Genomic DNA, 15,097 nt, shown 5'->3' on the forward strand with positions numbered 1-15,097 from the left:
GGCAATTTCGTAAATTCACGCTTTTTAAATAAAATAAAAACGTAAAATTTGGAACGGGTTGTCACAAAAAACACAACACGAATGCCAGATCTAATGTTAATCCAATTTTTCCATTGTTCTGTTTTCATAAACTCGATGGCCGAGAAAGCCAATGGGGTGGTGGAGCAAATTGGCGGAGCAGAAGCCCAGCAGCAACCGGTGGTGAGGCCCTATCCTTTCCACAAAATCGCGCTCAAATGGTTGCGTCTTTGGGAGGAAATCGAACTTTTTCGAACCCCTGATGAGATTGATATCTCGAAGCCCAAATACTATCTTCTTGATATGTTCCCTTATCCCAGGTAAACTCTATCCCTTTTTTATTTATTTATTTTAAATTGCAAATGCAAGTAAATGTTTATGTACAACATATGAAGACCCAGTTTTATTAATAAAGTGATTGTTTAAGCAATTTGTTTGAGAAACTTAAACTTTATTAATTCGTATGCCTTAAGGAAATTCCAGGGCGAGGGTTCTATGTGTTGTTCCAGTGGATGAGGATGCCTTCTGAAAATTCCAATGCGAGGTTTCTATGGACTGATCCCGTGGATAAGTAGGCGATGTAAAGGTACGATTTAATTTTGACGATGGAGTTCGTTTCTTTTTTCTGGAGTTTGTTTCATGTTTATGAGTGTTAACCGAAAAGGTTTTTGCAGCCATGATGATGGCATATGACGTGTAATGTACTTTGTTGGTCAGATGAGAAAGGTTTCATTTGATGCCAACATTATAGTTCATCTACCCTAACATCTTTCCAAATGTTATTGATCCTGCAGTTCTGGAAGCCACTTTTAATTACATCCCCTTAGCCATTGTTCGCTTTCTTTGTTTGATGATTTTTTTTTTTTTTGTCCTAATATCCATTAACTACCTCATGTGAAGGGAGCCATGGACGGACGGAAGGAAAGTTCACGTCAGCTGCAGGATTGGCTGGCTCCCGATGATAACAGACTGGCACCTGGCATGTCTACGGAAATGGAGCACAAGCAAGCATGTGATGATAGTGATGAGGACCTCGATGTGCCTCCTGGTTTTGGTTGATGAGTTTCCATGCATTTCAGTTTTCACGGTTACTATACAACCATCAAATTTCGGAGACAATGCAGTCCAGAATCAATCTGTGGTAACCGCTTAATGAATTTTATATTGAGTTGTTACAATGGGAAAGTTCTCTATAATTCATTGATAGAATGCGCTATGTTAACATATGTTGCGTGTGGAAATCTGGCCTAGGGTATTTAGTGTGTTCAAAATTATTAGCTTCCTTAAAATTTTGTATACAGCGCGTAGTGTGTTGTAACATTAAAAAAGCCTCTCGCACATACAGGGCAACTGCAGAAAGGCTAGTTTGAAGAAGAAAAAGACCCAGATGATCCAATTCTCAAATTCTTCAAGTCTCGCACTTCAACCCAAGACCCTAAGCGGGAAGGCAAGCTCTCTCTCCAGACGACGCCCATGACTTTGAGTATGGCATCCATGCCCGCGACTACGACAACCACACGTCACCTCGCTCAACGGCTGGATTGACGTTTTCGGTCACGTACTAATCCACGACTGGATGGACATACTGCTCCTCCTTCCTTTAAGGTCTTAGGCTCTTCCTCCGTCAGCCTAATTGAGGACGGTTACGCCAAATTCCAACGCGATCTCTGGAGAAAGGTTGGGTTTCTTGCATTGATCCCTTGAACCCTGACGTGGTTTTTGCCATTTTTGCATATTGTAATTGGAATTGGACTTGTTTTCTTAATTTCGTTAATTCCCATGACCTTTGTGTTGGGCTTTTGTTATTGGGAAATTTTATTTGAACCCATATAACATTTTTCTGCTCCTAACTTATTCTCTATACCCATATTATTTTTAATTAAAAAATTAATATCTCTTTAATCCCAAACTTACTACCAAAACTACCCTCACAAACTCAATTCAAAATGTAAATTTATCTTTACACCCATTTAGAAAATAAAATTCGAAATTGAATTGTTTGGTGAAGTTTCTACTTGTTTAAGGGAATGAAAGTTTTCTAGAGTTCGATTTGTGTGGACAAGTCAAATAATTAGGTGAATTTTCTACTTGTTTATGAATCTTGTGAGACCACCACAAATTACGATAACAAAAAATGCGCTAAACATTCCAATCTAACAACAGGCCTCATCACTTTTGGCTTCCTAATGAACCAATTTTCAGTACCTATGTCATTCCTTTTTTTTTCTTCTTTATTTTTTTTTTTAAAAGCAAAGGCATGAGTTTGTATTAATAAAGATTAAAAAAAAAAAAAAAAAGTAGCAGATTATAGAGTCCGGGATAAATCCTGCAACACTAATCGCTACAATCAGCCAACAATATGCTCATTACTTTTGTGAGTGTTACTGTTATGATCGCAGAGAGCTACACAATCATCATCTTTTCCCTTTTTAGTAATTTTACCCCTATTTTTACTCTATCAAATCATAACCAATTAGACTCTTAAGGGTAATGACCACACACAAAGCATAGCAAACCCAAAAACCCATCTTCTCAACTTTCAATGTTAATGGCCGTGAATTGAAACCCAAAAACTTATCTGTTCAACTCATAAAAAAATTGAAATCAAACGAATATTTATTTATTTATTTATTTATTTATATTTTGCATAAATCGATTCATACCTTAGTTGGAGGATTTAAAACTTCAAAATCACTATTATCCATCAATAAAAAGCTTGTTTTTAGCTCTTAGATATTGAGTGTGGATTTGTTGATAACTTTTATTTTTATTGTTAATTTCATCTTACACTTGATGGTAATTATGTAATAGGATTAAAAAGACAACTCACATTTAAATTTTAAGTTGGGTGTAGAAAGAGGTTACATAGGTTTAAATAAAATTTCCCTTATTTTTGGAGAAGTGTTATTGACACTCCAAAAATCTCATTCTACACTCCTCACAAGTGTATTTTTCTTTCCTAATATATGATGTAACTCCTGATAATCAATTCTAGGTCTTTGAGAAAAACCTTGTGCAACGAGTCGTGCTTTATATCTTGCAATCTCGTTTTTCTTATTGCGTTTTCTTGTGACTACCCATTTGTAACCCACGGGGTTTACACCAAGCGGAGTTTGGACTACTGGTCCAAAAACATTCCGCCTTTCCAAGGAATTTAATTTTGCCTAGATTGCATCTTTCCACTTAGGCCAATCTTGTCTCTGTTTGCATTCATCAACAGAGCGGGGCTCAATATCATCACTTAATATGATTTCAGTGGCTACTGTGAATGCGAACATATCATCGATGATTATTTCATTCCGATCCCACAATTCATTTGTACATGCATAATTTATGGAGATTTCTTTACTTTCATGTACCTCTGTTTCTTCAGGGACATGTGTCTCATTAGGGACAATTTCTTTTTCTGAAAGTACAGAATCATGAATTGTGGATTTGTCATACTCTTCTTGAATGATTTCATTTGGATTTAGTTGTGCCCTTGTCTTTCTCTTTTGAGGGGCTAAATCTTTTGAACCTGGAGGTCTACCACGCTTCAGGCGTGCACCAGATGAATCATTCGCTGCCACTTTATTTTGTCCAACAGGGACATCAATTCTTGCAGGTGCGTTTGCAGCTGGTATATGTGATTTTGTCACTTTCATAGTATCATTAAATGCATCTGACATTTGATTGGCAATACTTTGAAGATGACCGATCCTTTTCACTTCATTTTCAAATTTCGAGGATCAAAATGACACAAGGTGGGAACAACCCATGTTAGCTCTTTCCGTTCTTCTGGAACAATCTTTTCTCCCCCCTAACGACGAGAAGATTGTTTCATCAAAGTGACAATCAGCAAAACGAGCTGTAAACATATCACCTGTCAAGGGTTCCAAATATCTAATGATAAATGGCGAATCAAAACCCACGTAAATTCCCAGTTGGTGCTGGGTTCCCATTTTAGTGCGTTGCGATGGTGCAATAGGTACATAAACAGCACAACCAAAAACTCGTAAATGTGAAATGTTTGGCTGATGTCCAAACATGAGTTGTACTGAGGAGTATTGGTGGTTGACTATAGGTCTCAATCGAACCAATGATGTAGCATGTAAAATGGCATGTCCCCATGCAGAAATTGGCAATTTTGTTTTCATAAGCAGAGTGCGGACTATTAACTAACACCGCTTAATCAATGTTTTTGCTAAACCATTTTGAGTTTAGACATGAGGAATAGGGTGTTCAACATCGATGCCCAATGTCATGCAGTAATCATCAAGGTTTAAGACGTAAATTCACCACCGTTATCAAGTCGGATTGACTTAATAGGGTAATCTGGGAACTGTGCTCGTAATTTAGTTATCTAAGCAAGAAGTCTCGCAAAAGCTACATTCCGAGTAGACAAGAGATAAACATGTGACCATCTGGTAGATGCATCAACCAAAACCATAAAATATCGAAATGGTCCACAAGATGGTTGAATAGGCCCACAAATATCCCCTTGAATTCTTTGCAGAAATGATAGGGATTCAGCATCAACCTTTAGTTGTGATGGTCTAATTACCAACTTCCCTTGAGAACAAGCCTTGCAAGGGTTATCATTTGAGATAGCAATGTGTCTGCTTAATAATGGATGTCCATTAGAGTTGGTAATGATCCTACGCATCATGGTAGATCCTGGGTGACCTAGACAGTCATGCCAAATCATGTAAACTTTTGAATCAATGAACTTCTGGTTCATGACATTATGTGATTCAATTGTCTTTATGTATGTATAATATAATCCACTCGACAAACCATGCAACTTCTCCAATATACGCTTCTGGGTATCATTGGAGGTAATGCATAGATACTCCACATTTTCTGCACATTTCATTTCAATGTGGTATCCATTTAAACGTATGTCTTTGAAACTCAACAAATTTTGAGTGGATCGAGTAGCGTACAATGCATTCTGTATGGACAATATTGTTCCATTTGGTAACATAATCTGGGCTTTCCCTAAGCCCTCAATTACATCTGAAGGTCTTGATATTGTTGCCCTTACTTTTGTAAGCATCAATCTTGAGAAATACCTTCGATCTCAAAGTATTGTATGCGTAGTTGCGCAGTCTGCAAGACAAATATCTTTGCCATTTCTCATGTTTTGAGAATGACCATAGTTTTTATCCATGCTCTCTGAGTAAGAGAATCAGAGTTAAAAGCAAGTTATAACAGGAAATTTACATGCCACTTTTATTGAATCTGAAATACTAGTTTTAAACTACAAGTTCAACATAATAAAAATACATAAATGATTCAGTTGGATCAATATACTTCATTTCCCTTTTCCACAATAAAATCTAAAACATTTAGGTGGGTTGTGTTCAACTACCCTGATAAGTCGCACACTGGATTAGGTGTATCCATTAGTCTAGTTTGGTCGAGGAAATTAGTCTCGACGCCCTTCTCCTTGTGGGAGGCTTGATACAGATCCACCAAATGTTTTGTGAGAGGCCCATTGCCACCACACCTATGACAGGCTCCTTCAGAGTTCCTGGGAGCATTATTCATATGAGCTTTGCTTTTGTAGCGATTCACATTTTTGAAGCTCGTACCTGAATTATGCCTTAGAACCTGGTTGTGAAACTGAACTCCATGGTTATTGCCTTTCCTGTTCCACCGATCTCGCTTGTGGCCATGTCCTCGTTTATGATTATCACCACCATAGGATGTGGCGTTCACCTCGAGGGAAGCAACATTCACTTTTGGGAATGGTGCAGATCCAGTAGGTCGAGAATGATGATTTTTTATTAGGAGCTCATTGTTTTGTTCAGCAACCAGGAGTACAGAGATCAGCTGGTTGTATTCAGTGTAGCATCGCGCTCTATACTACCGCTGGAGGTGCACGTTAAAGGCATGAAATGTGCTGAAAGTCTTTTCCAGCATATCTTCCTCAATAATGGTATCCCTACAGAGCTTCATCTGAGAGGTAATTTTGAACAACGCAGAATTGTACTCAACCACTGACTTGAAATCCTGAATCCTTAGGTGAGTCCACTCATAGCGAGCTCTTGGAAGAATCACTGTTGACTGGTGATTGTATCTAATTCTCAAGGCCTTCCAGAGAGCTAACGGATTTTCAACCGTTAAGTACTCACTCTTTAGTCCCTCATCAAGATGATGACGAATAAAGATCATGGCCTTCGCCCGCTCTTTAGAGGATGAGTTGTTCTCTTCCCTGATGGTATCTCCAAGATTTCCTGCTTCTAGATGGATCTTGGTGTCCAGTACCTAGGTAAGGTAATTCTTCTCAGTAATGTCTAGGGCAGCATAATCAAGTTTTGCTAAGTTCGCCATTTTCTTTTTTGAAAGAAAAATGAGATATTTAAGAACTTGCAATAATATGTATTCTTGGAGGAATATAGTATTAGAACTTCTGATTCTTACGAATTTTTTTCATTTTGATCTTCAAGCCAAAATGATAAGCAGTTGAAACTTCTGGCTCGAGATTTTCAAGGTGAATGAGGAGGGCAATTGTACCGCACCATTCTCATTGAAATAATATAACATAGAATGGGCGATTATTCCGCACCACTTAAGTAGCAGGAAAATTTAAATACGCAGAGCAGTGTGGGTGATTATACTGCTCCACCTAAAATTGCAATGAAATTAAACTGCAGACAAATTTAAATATGCAGGGTAGGGTGGACGATTATACCGCTTCACCTAAAATTTGCAGTAAAATTAGATCTGTAGTCCAAGATAGGCAATGATACCACACCATCTTGGATCGCAGTAAGAATAAATTTGCAGTTCAAGATGGGCGATTGTACCGCCTCATCTTGGATTGCAGTAAAATTAACATAAATAAATATTGGGTTAGTAATCAATATCTACACCAAACAAGAAATCAAAGATATATGTAACTGTTAGTTTGAGAACTAGAAGCAGACATGGAGCAAATAGTTCGTCACGAGGGTATACAGCGCAGTTGAGGCAGAGGAAGAAGATGAACAGTAAAAACCTTAAAGGAAACATTTTTTCTTTCTTTCGTTCGGCAAAGAGAAATGAGAGAATGATTATATTTTAGAAACTCGTACTGATAACGTGTTGTAAATATGTAAAAGTTAGAGAGATAACTTTTTTAGTGATAGGTGCGAGGTAGATATAAAGTACCACACCATAAATATAACTTAAGTGGATGACAAATAAAAGACGGAGGAATAGATGATGTTATTGATCTTTCTTTCTTTCAGTCTGTATGTTTTTCTGTGTATTGAAAGCATATGGAGTGCTCTATTTATAGAGCAACTCTAATACTGATGCATTAATTATACATTGAAAGTTTACAGTACTTCCTTTGACAACACAACCTCCATGCATTTCCAAATTCCACATTCATATGCCAAGGTTTTCGTTCATCTACCAAGGATTTCAATATTACTGTGCCAAGGTTACTATGGGCATTCATTACCCACTAGCATTTTCAACAAACGTCACTTTTTTTGAAGCCCAATTGGATTTAATTTGATAAAGTTCAAATTCCAACACAACTCTCACATAGCAGTAGTCCATTTCGTTATTCCTTCATACTTTCTTTATAGTTCTTCCTAAAAATTCACACTTATCTCCGACTATTATTTCTACAAAACTCACACAAAACACATCAAACTCACCAATTTAATATAAAATCATGACCAAATAATAAGTAAAAGAGGTATAAAACATGCATATAATATCACCCTAACAAGGAGACCAAAATTTTAACTAAATTTACAAACCAAATAATGTGTTGTCAATAAGAATTAAGCATGTTAATCAATGCTTAAGTAATAATCCAATCATCAACAACCTAATTATTTGATTTATAAAATTAATTTAAAAATTTTAATATCACTAACATTATCCAAAAAAAAAAAGAAGGTTTACTTCCTTCCCATTCGAAAAAAGCAAAAGTGTATTTTATGGTTAAGAACGCGAAATTAAAGGAAATGGGGGGCAGTATTATATTCATTAAAACAAAAAAGGAAAATTCTTATATTAACATAAAATAGGGGAAATTTTTTATAAATTAACATAAAATTGGGGAAAAGAAGAAGGCAGTAAAATAAAGACAAAAAAGGAAACAAGGAAACTCATAAAATAAAAATGGAGGTGAGCTTTGAAAGGTGAGCTCTGGAAAGGAGATGGTATGATCAGGACGTCATCCTCCTATTCTCTCTCTCTCTCGCTCTCAACCTCTTGAAGAAAATAAACAAAGTTAAAGTGCTCAAAATTCAAGGTGGGCCTCTTGGACCGAAGTTTCCAGTCCTTTGATGGCATATATAAATAAAGAATAATAATATTATTTGGGGAGAGGATCAAAAGGTCAAAGGGACTCGGTATTTATCCTCACAAAGCTTCACAGGGTTAGGGTTTTGTTTTAGCTCGGCTTCCAATTTCAGCTTCTGGGTTTTGCTTAATTTCTGGAAATTCACTGCCTTTGAGCTCTGATTCTTCATCTTCTTTGCTGGACTTCAAACTTTAGGGTTTGTTTGTTTATACAGCTTTTACTATTGGTAAGTAAGCTATCTTATGCTACTGCTTCTGGTTTTTGTGAACTTTCATTTCTTCAGTCGGTAGGTAGCTTTTGATTGGATTTCTATTTTGTGTATATGTATTTAGAGCTAAAATCTTTCTGGTAAATTGCGTAGCTAGGACTTTGAATTTTGAATTTTGGTTCGAAAAGTCTCTTGTGTTTTGAATTTTAGGAGTTTCTGAATATTGGGTTTTTGGTTATTTCAGTGGAGGGGTTGTTGAAGGTGGGTTTCTTTGGTTTTGGGATTGGTGGCGCTGCGGCGGCAGTGATAATGATGTTGATCCATGGGCAGTAGAAGAGTGAAAGTTGATGCAAATGATGGTAATAAAGTTGTGACCGACATGCCGAGCTTTGTTCCTCCAGTACCCACACCCAATCCCAGGTCAGTATTCGCTTACAGTCCTAAATTTTTACATATTTATTGTATTATATTGTTGTTATCTTTTAAGTTTAATTGGCAGTAGTATAGATCCTTGATTTTTTAATATGTTTCCTTGGGCGTTCAGTTAGTTTAGAAGCTGTGGTCTGGCAGCGGCCTCTGTGCTGCTAGAACATGAATATAATTTTGGTAGAATTGTTGTTGCCATATGCTGCTGATATTAAAATCTCATGCTTTGTCCGGTGGTTGGACAATATCCGCAAAAGGAACATAAATTAGAACTTAGAATCCTACAGTCTAACAGGTGGAATGGAATAACCACCACTTAAAACGACTAGGCCCTTTGTCTACTACTCTTTTATATTGTAACCCAAACAGCATATAAATGTTAGTATCTGAAGTTTATTCTTACCATATGCTTGAAGTTAAATAGAGTGCTAAGTTACAAGTAACCATTGGAAATTTATCAGATTGATGCATCAACAGCTCAAATTTGTGTAAACAGTATGGGGATTTAATATGGCATAACGTCTTTCCACGGTATAAACAATGTTTGCCAATGATTTGAGGCAAGGGAGTTATAGCTTTGTTTTTTCAGTTTTTGTATGACTGAAATGATAACAAAAAATAGAGCCAACAAACAGGACAAAAGAAAATTGCAACTGGATACTATTGTAGGAATTGTTTTTCCCAATTTGATTTGAAATTATGCGACTGTTCATTGAAACAAACAGAGTAGCTGTATTATTGTTGTATCTAGTATTAATTATTAAAGTCTGTTCCGTTTTGCTTATTTTCATACAAGAATATGATAATAGTGATCCTAAAATTAAGGAACAGGACATATGCTAGTTGAGATGTTTCCATGACCTTTAATTTGGTAACCATTTCTTCATCTGTTTACATCATGATTGAAGAAGCTTCTTAACATGTTTACGTTTGACTCTTTTTTTTTATGTGAGGAGGGGGGGGGGGGGGGGGGGGGTGGTTTGGTAATTGAATTATGATTTCTGATGGTACCTTTTTGGCCTTATCATTCTGGCCAAGGTATATGGATTTAGTTCCTTTTTTGTTGATTGCATTTGTCATTTTGGTAGTCATGATTCTGATGATTTGTGCTTTCAGTGGCACAGAGGGGAGCTCCATTCGTTCATCTCGGATTTCAGACTTTAGAACTCTTGAGCAAACTCTTGGATTTCGCATAGAGGATGCCGTTGACATCGGGAGAAGTATGTAACAAATATCTTGGTGTTTATCAGAAGCAAAATTCAATACTAGCAATTTTCCTATTCTTGTTTCTTTAAGTTGTTATTATGACAGTTCTTCGAATTTTAATGTGGTTGAACATATAAATTGTCTTATGATTTTCATACTCGGTAAATGAGCTTATGGATAAGGTTTTCTTAGTGTTCTAGTCAGCTTCCATGTTTAGTTTCCTAGTGCCTGGTTGTAGGTGTTTACTTGAATGACCTGTCAGCCGAGATATACTCCTACATTCTTGGAAGCTACTGTTCTAGTCCTGTTGTTCAATTCTTACCTTAAAACAGATCCTATTCTTCATGGGCTTTCTGAAGTGTGACTTCAGAAGCACAAGTAATTTCTGGCAGTTTTGGAGTATGATGAAGAGAAAGTGATTCTGATTCTGTTTTTTAAGTAAAAGGGGGCGTATGTAATATGTATATACGCACGTACTGTCAGATAATATTTACTTTTGTTGTATTATGGTATCTCTTTGATTTTGACTTGTAATCACTTGATTATTGTTGATTTTTTAGGTCCAATGTTTAGTCAAAACAAGTTAAATCGCCAGGCAGTGGGAAGTAGTGATGCCCAATTTGGTGGTTTAAACAAGGTAATTTTGTATCTTCTCCCTCCCCCTCACAAAAGAACAAGAAAAATGAGAAATGAAAATGAAAACAGGATTAAAAAGATTAAACTTACAAGCATTCTGGAATTCAGTCGCTTGCATCTTTGGAAATAAACCTTTTTGTTTCTTTTGTGGGATCTCAGCTTATGCCACTGCAAAAAGAGCCACAGCCAAATTTGCTCTCTGTGTCACGTAGCAATCATGAGAACTGGGGGGAGTCCAATATGGCAGATGGAAGCCCCAGGACTGATACTTCAACTGATGACACAGAAGATAAAAATCAGAAGGTAACATCTCCTGCTTCCACTTTTGCTACTTATTTTTTCATTCCTGTATCCAAGATTCAAAGTGACATATCCTTCATTTTGCAGCTGAGAATATTCGTTCTTCATTTGATTTTGGCTGCTTTTTATTTATTTTTTTATGGTGAAATTAAATTCAGTGTTCTTGTGCAGATTGAAGGGAATCAAATGACTGCTCTTCTAGCTTCTGATTCCAGTGACAGGTCAAAAGAAAAATCTGGGGATCAAAAGGTTTGGTAACTTAAACTAAATATACCGTTAAATTATCATCTTGCATGATTATTGGATTACCTTTTACCGTGCAACCATTCTCTACAGACATTGCGTAGACTTGCTCAAAATCGTGAAGCTGCCAGGAAAAGCAGATTACGGAAAAAAGTAGGTTACTATTCAAGTATTTGTTAGGAGTTTATTATTTTCCCCTTTATTCGTTGTTAGTGTTCCCTATCTAGTAAGAATCATACTTACTGTTCTTTGTGGGGAAGTAATATTATGTTATGTTTCTTCTCTCAGGCATATGTACAACAACTTGAGAGTAGTCGGCTGAAATTAACTCAGCTCGAGCAAGAGCTTCAGCGAGCCCGTCAGCAGGTTGGGTTTTGTTGTCTGTATATACTTGCATCTAATATATCATAAATTTTTCAATCCTGAAATGGAAGGGCATGGGTGTCCTGTATCATATTAATGGCTTTATTTTTACAGGGAATATTCATTTCAAGCTCTGGAGATCAATCACATTCAATGAATGGAAATGGTATTTGAACCTCTTAATCTCATGTTTTCACTGGTTAATTTTTCCTGGACTTGAAATTTTGAAATTGATCGCAGAGGTGTAAATCAGCGTGCCTTAATATGCATATGTATGTTAAAGAAATTTAGTGTAAAGATGGGGTTAGGTCTTCTCTGCATTAACATTGTGATGTAGTAAGTCAAATATTTTGGGTGGATACTTCTACAGCTTCTTTGCTTTCAATTGTTCTATAATTTTGGTACCCAGTCTTTTGCAATTGGTTCCAAGCATGTCATGAACATTTAAATTATGGGTCTGTTTTTCACGTTAATAACGGTGTAGTTGCTAGCATGTTGGATGATGTTGTTCTTATGTTGTGTGATCACAAGGCAATATTCTATTCCTAGACAGTTTGGAAACATAAGATTCTTATGCTGTTAGATTATGATCTGGACCACACACCAGGTTGACAATCTGGCAAGATGGCATTACGTTGCTGAACTGTCTGGCATGAGAACATATGTTTCCCACTTAACTGATATTTGATGGTAAAATATTGTTGTTTTATTTGTATTTTTATTTCATAGGTGCTTTGGCATTTGATGTGGAATATGCAAGGTGGCTAGAAGAGCACAACAGGCAAATAAATGAGTTGAGGGCTGCTGTTAATTCACATGCGGGTGACACTGAACTTCGTACTGTTATTGATAACGTCATTGCGCACTACGATGACATTTTTAGACTAAAGGGAACTGCAGCAAAAGCTGATGTTTTCCACATCTTATCAGGAATGTGGAAAACACCAGCTGAAAGGTGTTTCATGTGGATTGGCGGCTTCCGCTCATCTGAGCTCCTTAAGGTGAAAATTTGTGCTCCCTACTCTGTTGATATTTGATATGGTGATAATCCCCCTATCAACATTAATCTTCCGAAGCTTACAAATCTATATAAAAAAAAATTTAGACCATTTTAGTTTCTGCACAATTCCACCTCCTGGTGTATGATATGTTATTTTTAACATTTTGTTCCCTTGTTTTCTCCCAATGTGTTAACCTATTGACATGAAACTATTGTTTATGACATTTTGAGTTGGGGCTATCAGCCTAACGTTATGTTTTGATATGACGGAAATGAGGCAATGTTGGATCTATGGCTTCAATTCTACGTCTACTAGTTTATGAATCACCCACACCAAACATAGCCGTGTCATATATGCTCACAAAATCATGTACATGGAAACGAGTATTTCTATGGCACGATTGCTATTAATGGAAATTCTTAGTGCCCAACTTTGAAATTAATGAGTCAGCACAATTGATGTTTCTTTTCCTGTTAAGAAAGTAATTAATGAGCTGTCAAAATTCATTTCATATATACGTGGACATAATACATTTATTCTGTCCTATCTTCTCGATTAGATCTCTGCGTCCCGTTAATCTGTTTTGACATTGGTGCAGCTTCTGGTGAGTCAATTGGAACCCTTAACGGAGCAGCAATTGGTAGGTATTTATAACCTGCAGCAATCATCCCAGCAGGCTGAAGATGCTCTGTCACAAGGGATGGAGGCATTGCAGCAATCCCTGTCTGAGACCTTGGCAAGTGGCTCACCTGCGCCATCAGGATCATCTGGGAATGTAGCAAACTATATGGGTCAAATGGCCATGGCCATGGGAAAGCTAGGAACCCTTGATGGGTTCCTCCGCCAGGTGAATTTCCTTAATAGTTAATTCCACCAGCTTGCTTTTCCGGTGTGACGACAATTAATTGCTTCAATTACAAATAGTTAAAAATAAAAACTGAATCACGAATAGGCCGGTATTGCTGAGTGACATATCTGGAGAAATGATATCGCTTTGGTGTTGGAACCTGTAGGTTGAATGGAACCACATTGCTTTTAGTATTATACTAAAAAGATAAGCTGGTATTCTACATTTCTATTCTTCATTTTGTTTTGTTGGCCCTAAATTTCACCCATACAATATATAGTCCTTATTGATTGTTTTCAAATACGAAATGAACTGTTGTCCCTTGAGACGAAAAAACTCGGTTCTCCTTTTAAACGCAATTATACCATCTTTGTCTTACAAGAAGTTTGTTGCACGGAAGGCATGTTTAACAAGATTTGTTCACAAACTTGGTGATTTGGCCTAAGATAGGTTGCAATGTCCGTCTCAAAGGACTTCCTTTTAGTCTTGCCTAAAACATCTGAAACGTTAATTGTTATTTTTGTTTCTTTATGTACATGCATCTAGGGCACCCGGGCTATATGCTAAAATAACCTTGTCCTTCTATGAATGTAATTAATACCTTATTTTTGTAGTTTGTCAGTGTTCAGTATTTCTGCGCCTTATTTGTTTCATTCTCGTTTTGTCAATTACCAGGCTGATAATCTTCGACAACAAACATTGCAACAAATGCATCGTATACTGACGACTCGGCAATCAGCTCGTGCACTCCTTGCAATAAACGATTATTTTTCACGTCTTCGAGCCCTCAGTTCTCTATGGCTTGCCAGGCCTAGGGAGTGATAGGCATTAGATTCCTTTATCTGAAGTTCATCAGTAAGGTTGGCTAGTCTCAGAACTCAAATTAGCACCATTAACCGAGGGCCATATGATTAGATGATAGATGGACTTCAGCTATCTGGGCATCAATATCCTCCCAAACCTGGTTAAGGTGCGCGGAAGTCAAATTATTGTTCATAGTGTCCATCAAAGTTATCGGTGGTTGTCACATATGTTTGCGTAGATGATGTATTCTATCCAAAACTGTAGTATGAATAATCTGGAAATGGTAGTTATGTAATAGAAGTGAGGGAATAGAATAGTGCTATTATTATAGGTTACAGATTGTCAATTTGTATACTAAAAATCAGATGATGTCAGAGTGAAAATGGTTTGCATTTTCTTTAGCTTTGACATGTACATATGTTGTCTCAATATTATTGGCTATATTATTTCACTGGTCTGCCATTCTGGGTGTTTGTGGGATGGAGTCGGAATCTTTGAACGAATTAGCTGCTGTGTTATGAAACTTGTTGGATTATGATGCCGTATGAATGGCAAGAATCGAGTTTTGAATTACAAGAGTGATTTTTGCATACCCTTTTTCGACCTTTGCACACGCCTTAATTTAGCTGTAAAAAGAAGATTATATGTCAATTCAACGGAGGAGGAGAACGCTTTTGGGGCATAGCTGCCTATCGGATACTTATGACACGGCAAACGCAGCGATGGATGGTGGAAATGTTTGCTTTGTTATA

The 15,097-nt window shown here is 36.9% G+C and overlaps 1 protein-coding gene and 1 long non-coding RNA gene across 2 annotated transcripts; both read left to right on the forward strand.

Moving 5' to 3' along the window:
- The first annotated feature begins 227 nt into the window (after positions 1-227).
- On the forward strand, positions 228-1,231 carry LOC148692387 (uncharacterized). The gene is made up of 3 exons (XR_015953983.1): positions 228-338; positions 502-604; positions 919-1,231. It is a non-coding gene; the product is annotated as an uncharacterized LOC148692387 (long non-coding RNA).
- A 6,857-nt stretch (positions 1,232-8,088) lies between these two features.
- On the forward strand, positions 8,089-14,807 carry LOC137745185 (transcription factor TGA2.3). Its single transcript, XM_068485091.2, has 12 exons — positions 8,089-8,537; positions 8,764-8,939; positions 10,062-10,165; positions 10,712-10,788; positions 10,947-11,090; positions 11,259-11,336; positions 11,424-11,483; positions 11,619-11,696; positions 11,808-11,859; positions 12,423-12,694; positions 13,293-13,541; positions 14,217-14,807. The coding sequence occupies exons 2-12, from the start codon at positions 8,842-8,844 to the stop codon at positions 14,361-14,363; spliced, it is 1,359 nt and encodes a 452-aa protein (XP_068341192.1). The 5' UTR covers positions 8,089-8,537; positions 8,764-8,841; the 3' UTR covers positions 14,364-14,807.
- The last annotated feature ends 290 nt before the right edge of the window (positions 14,808-15,097 follow it).

The sequence above is a fragment of the Pyrus communis genome, chromosome 12 (assembly GCF_041283825.1).
Source record: "Pyrus communis isolate YQ-2024b chromosome 12, ASM4128382v1, whole genome shotgun sequence".
Taxonomy (NCBI): Eukaryota; Viridiplantae; Streptophyta; class Magnoliopsida; order Rosales; family Rosaceae; genus Pyrus; species Pyrus communis.

Excerpts from the sequence above, each read along its gene's own strand:
- LOC137745185 (XM_068485091.2), top strand. The coding sequence starts at position 8,842 with ATGGGCAGTAGAAGAGTGAAAGTTGATGCAAATGATGGTAATAAAGTT. Across the intron at positions 11,337-11,423 it reads AAAAATCTGGGGATCAAAAG|ACATTGCGTAGACTTGCTCA; the intron begins GTTTGGTAACTT and ends CATTCTCTACAG. Across the intron at positions 11,697-11,807 it reads TTCAGCGAGCCCGTCAGCAG|GGAATATTCATTTCAAGCTC; the intron begins GTTGGGTTTTGT and ends TTATTTTTACAG.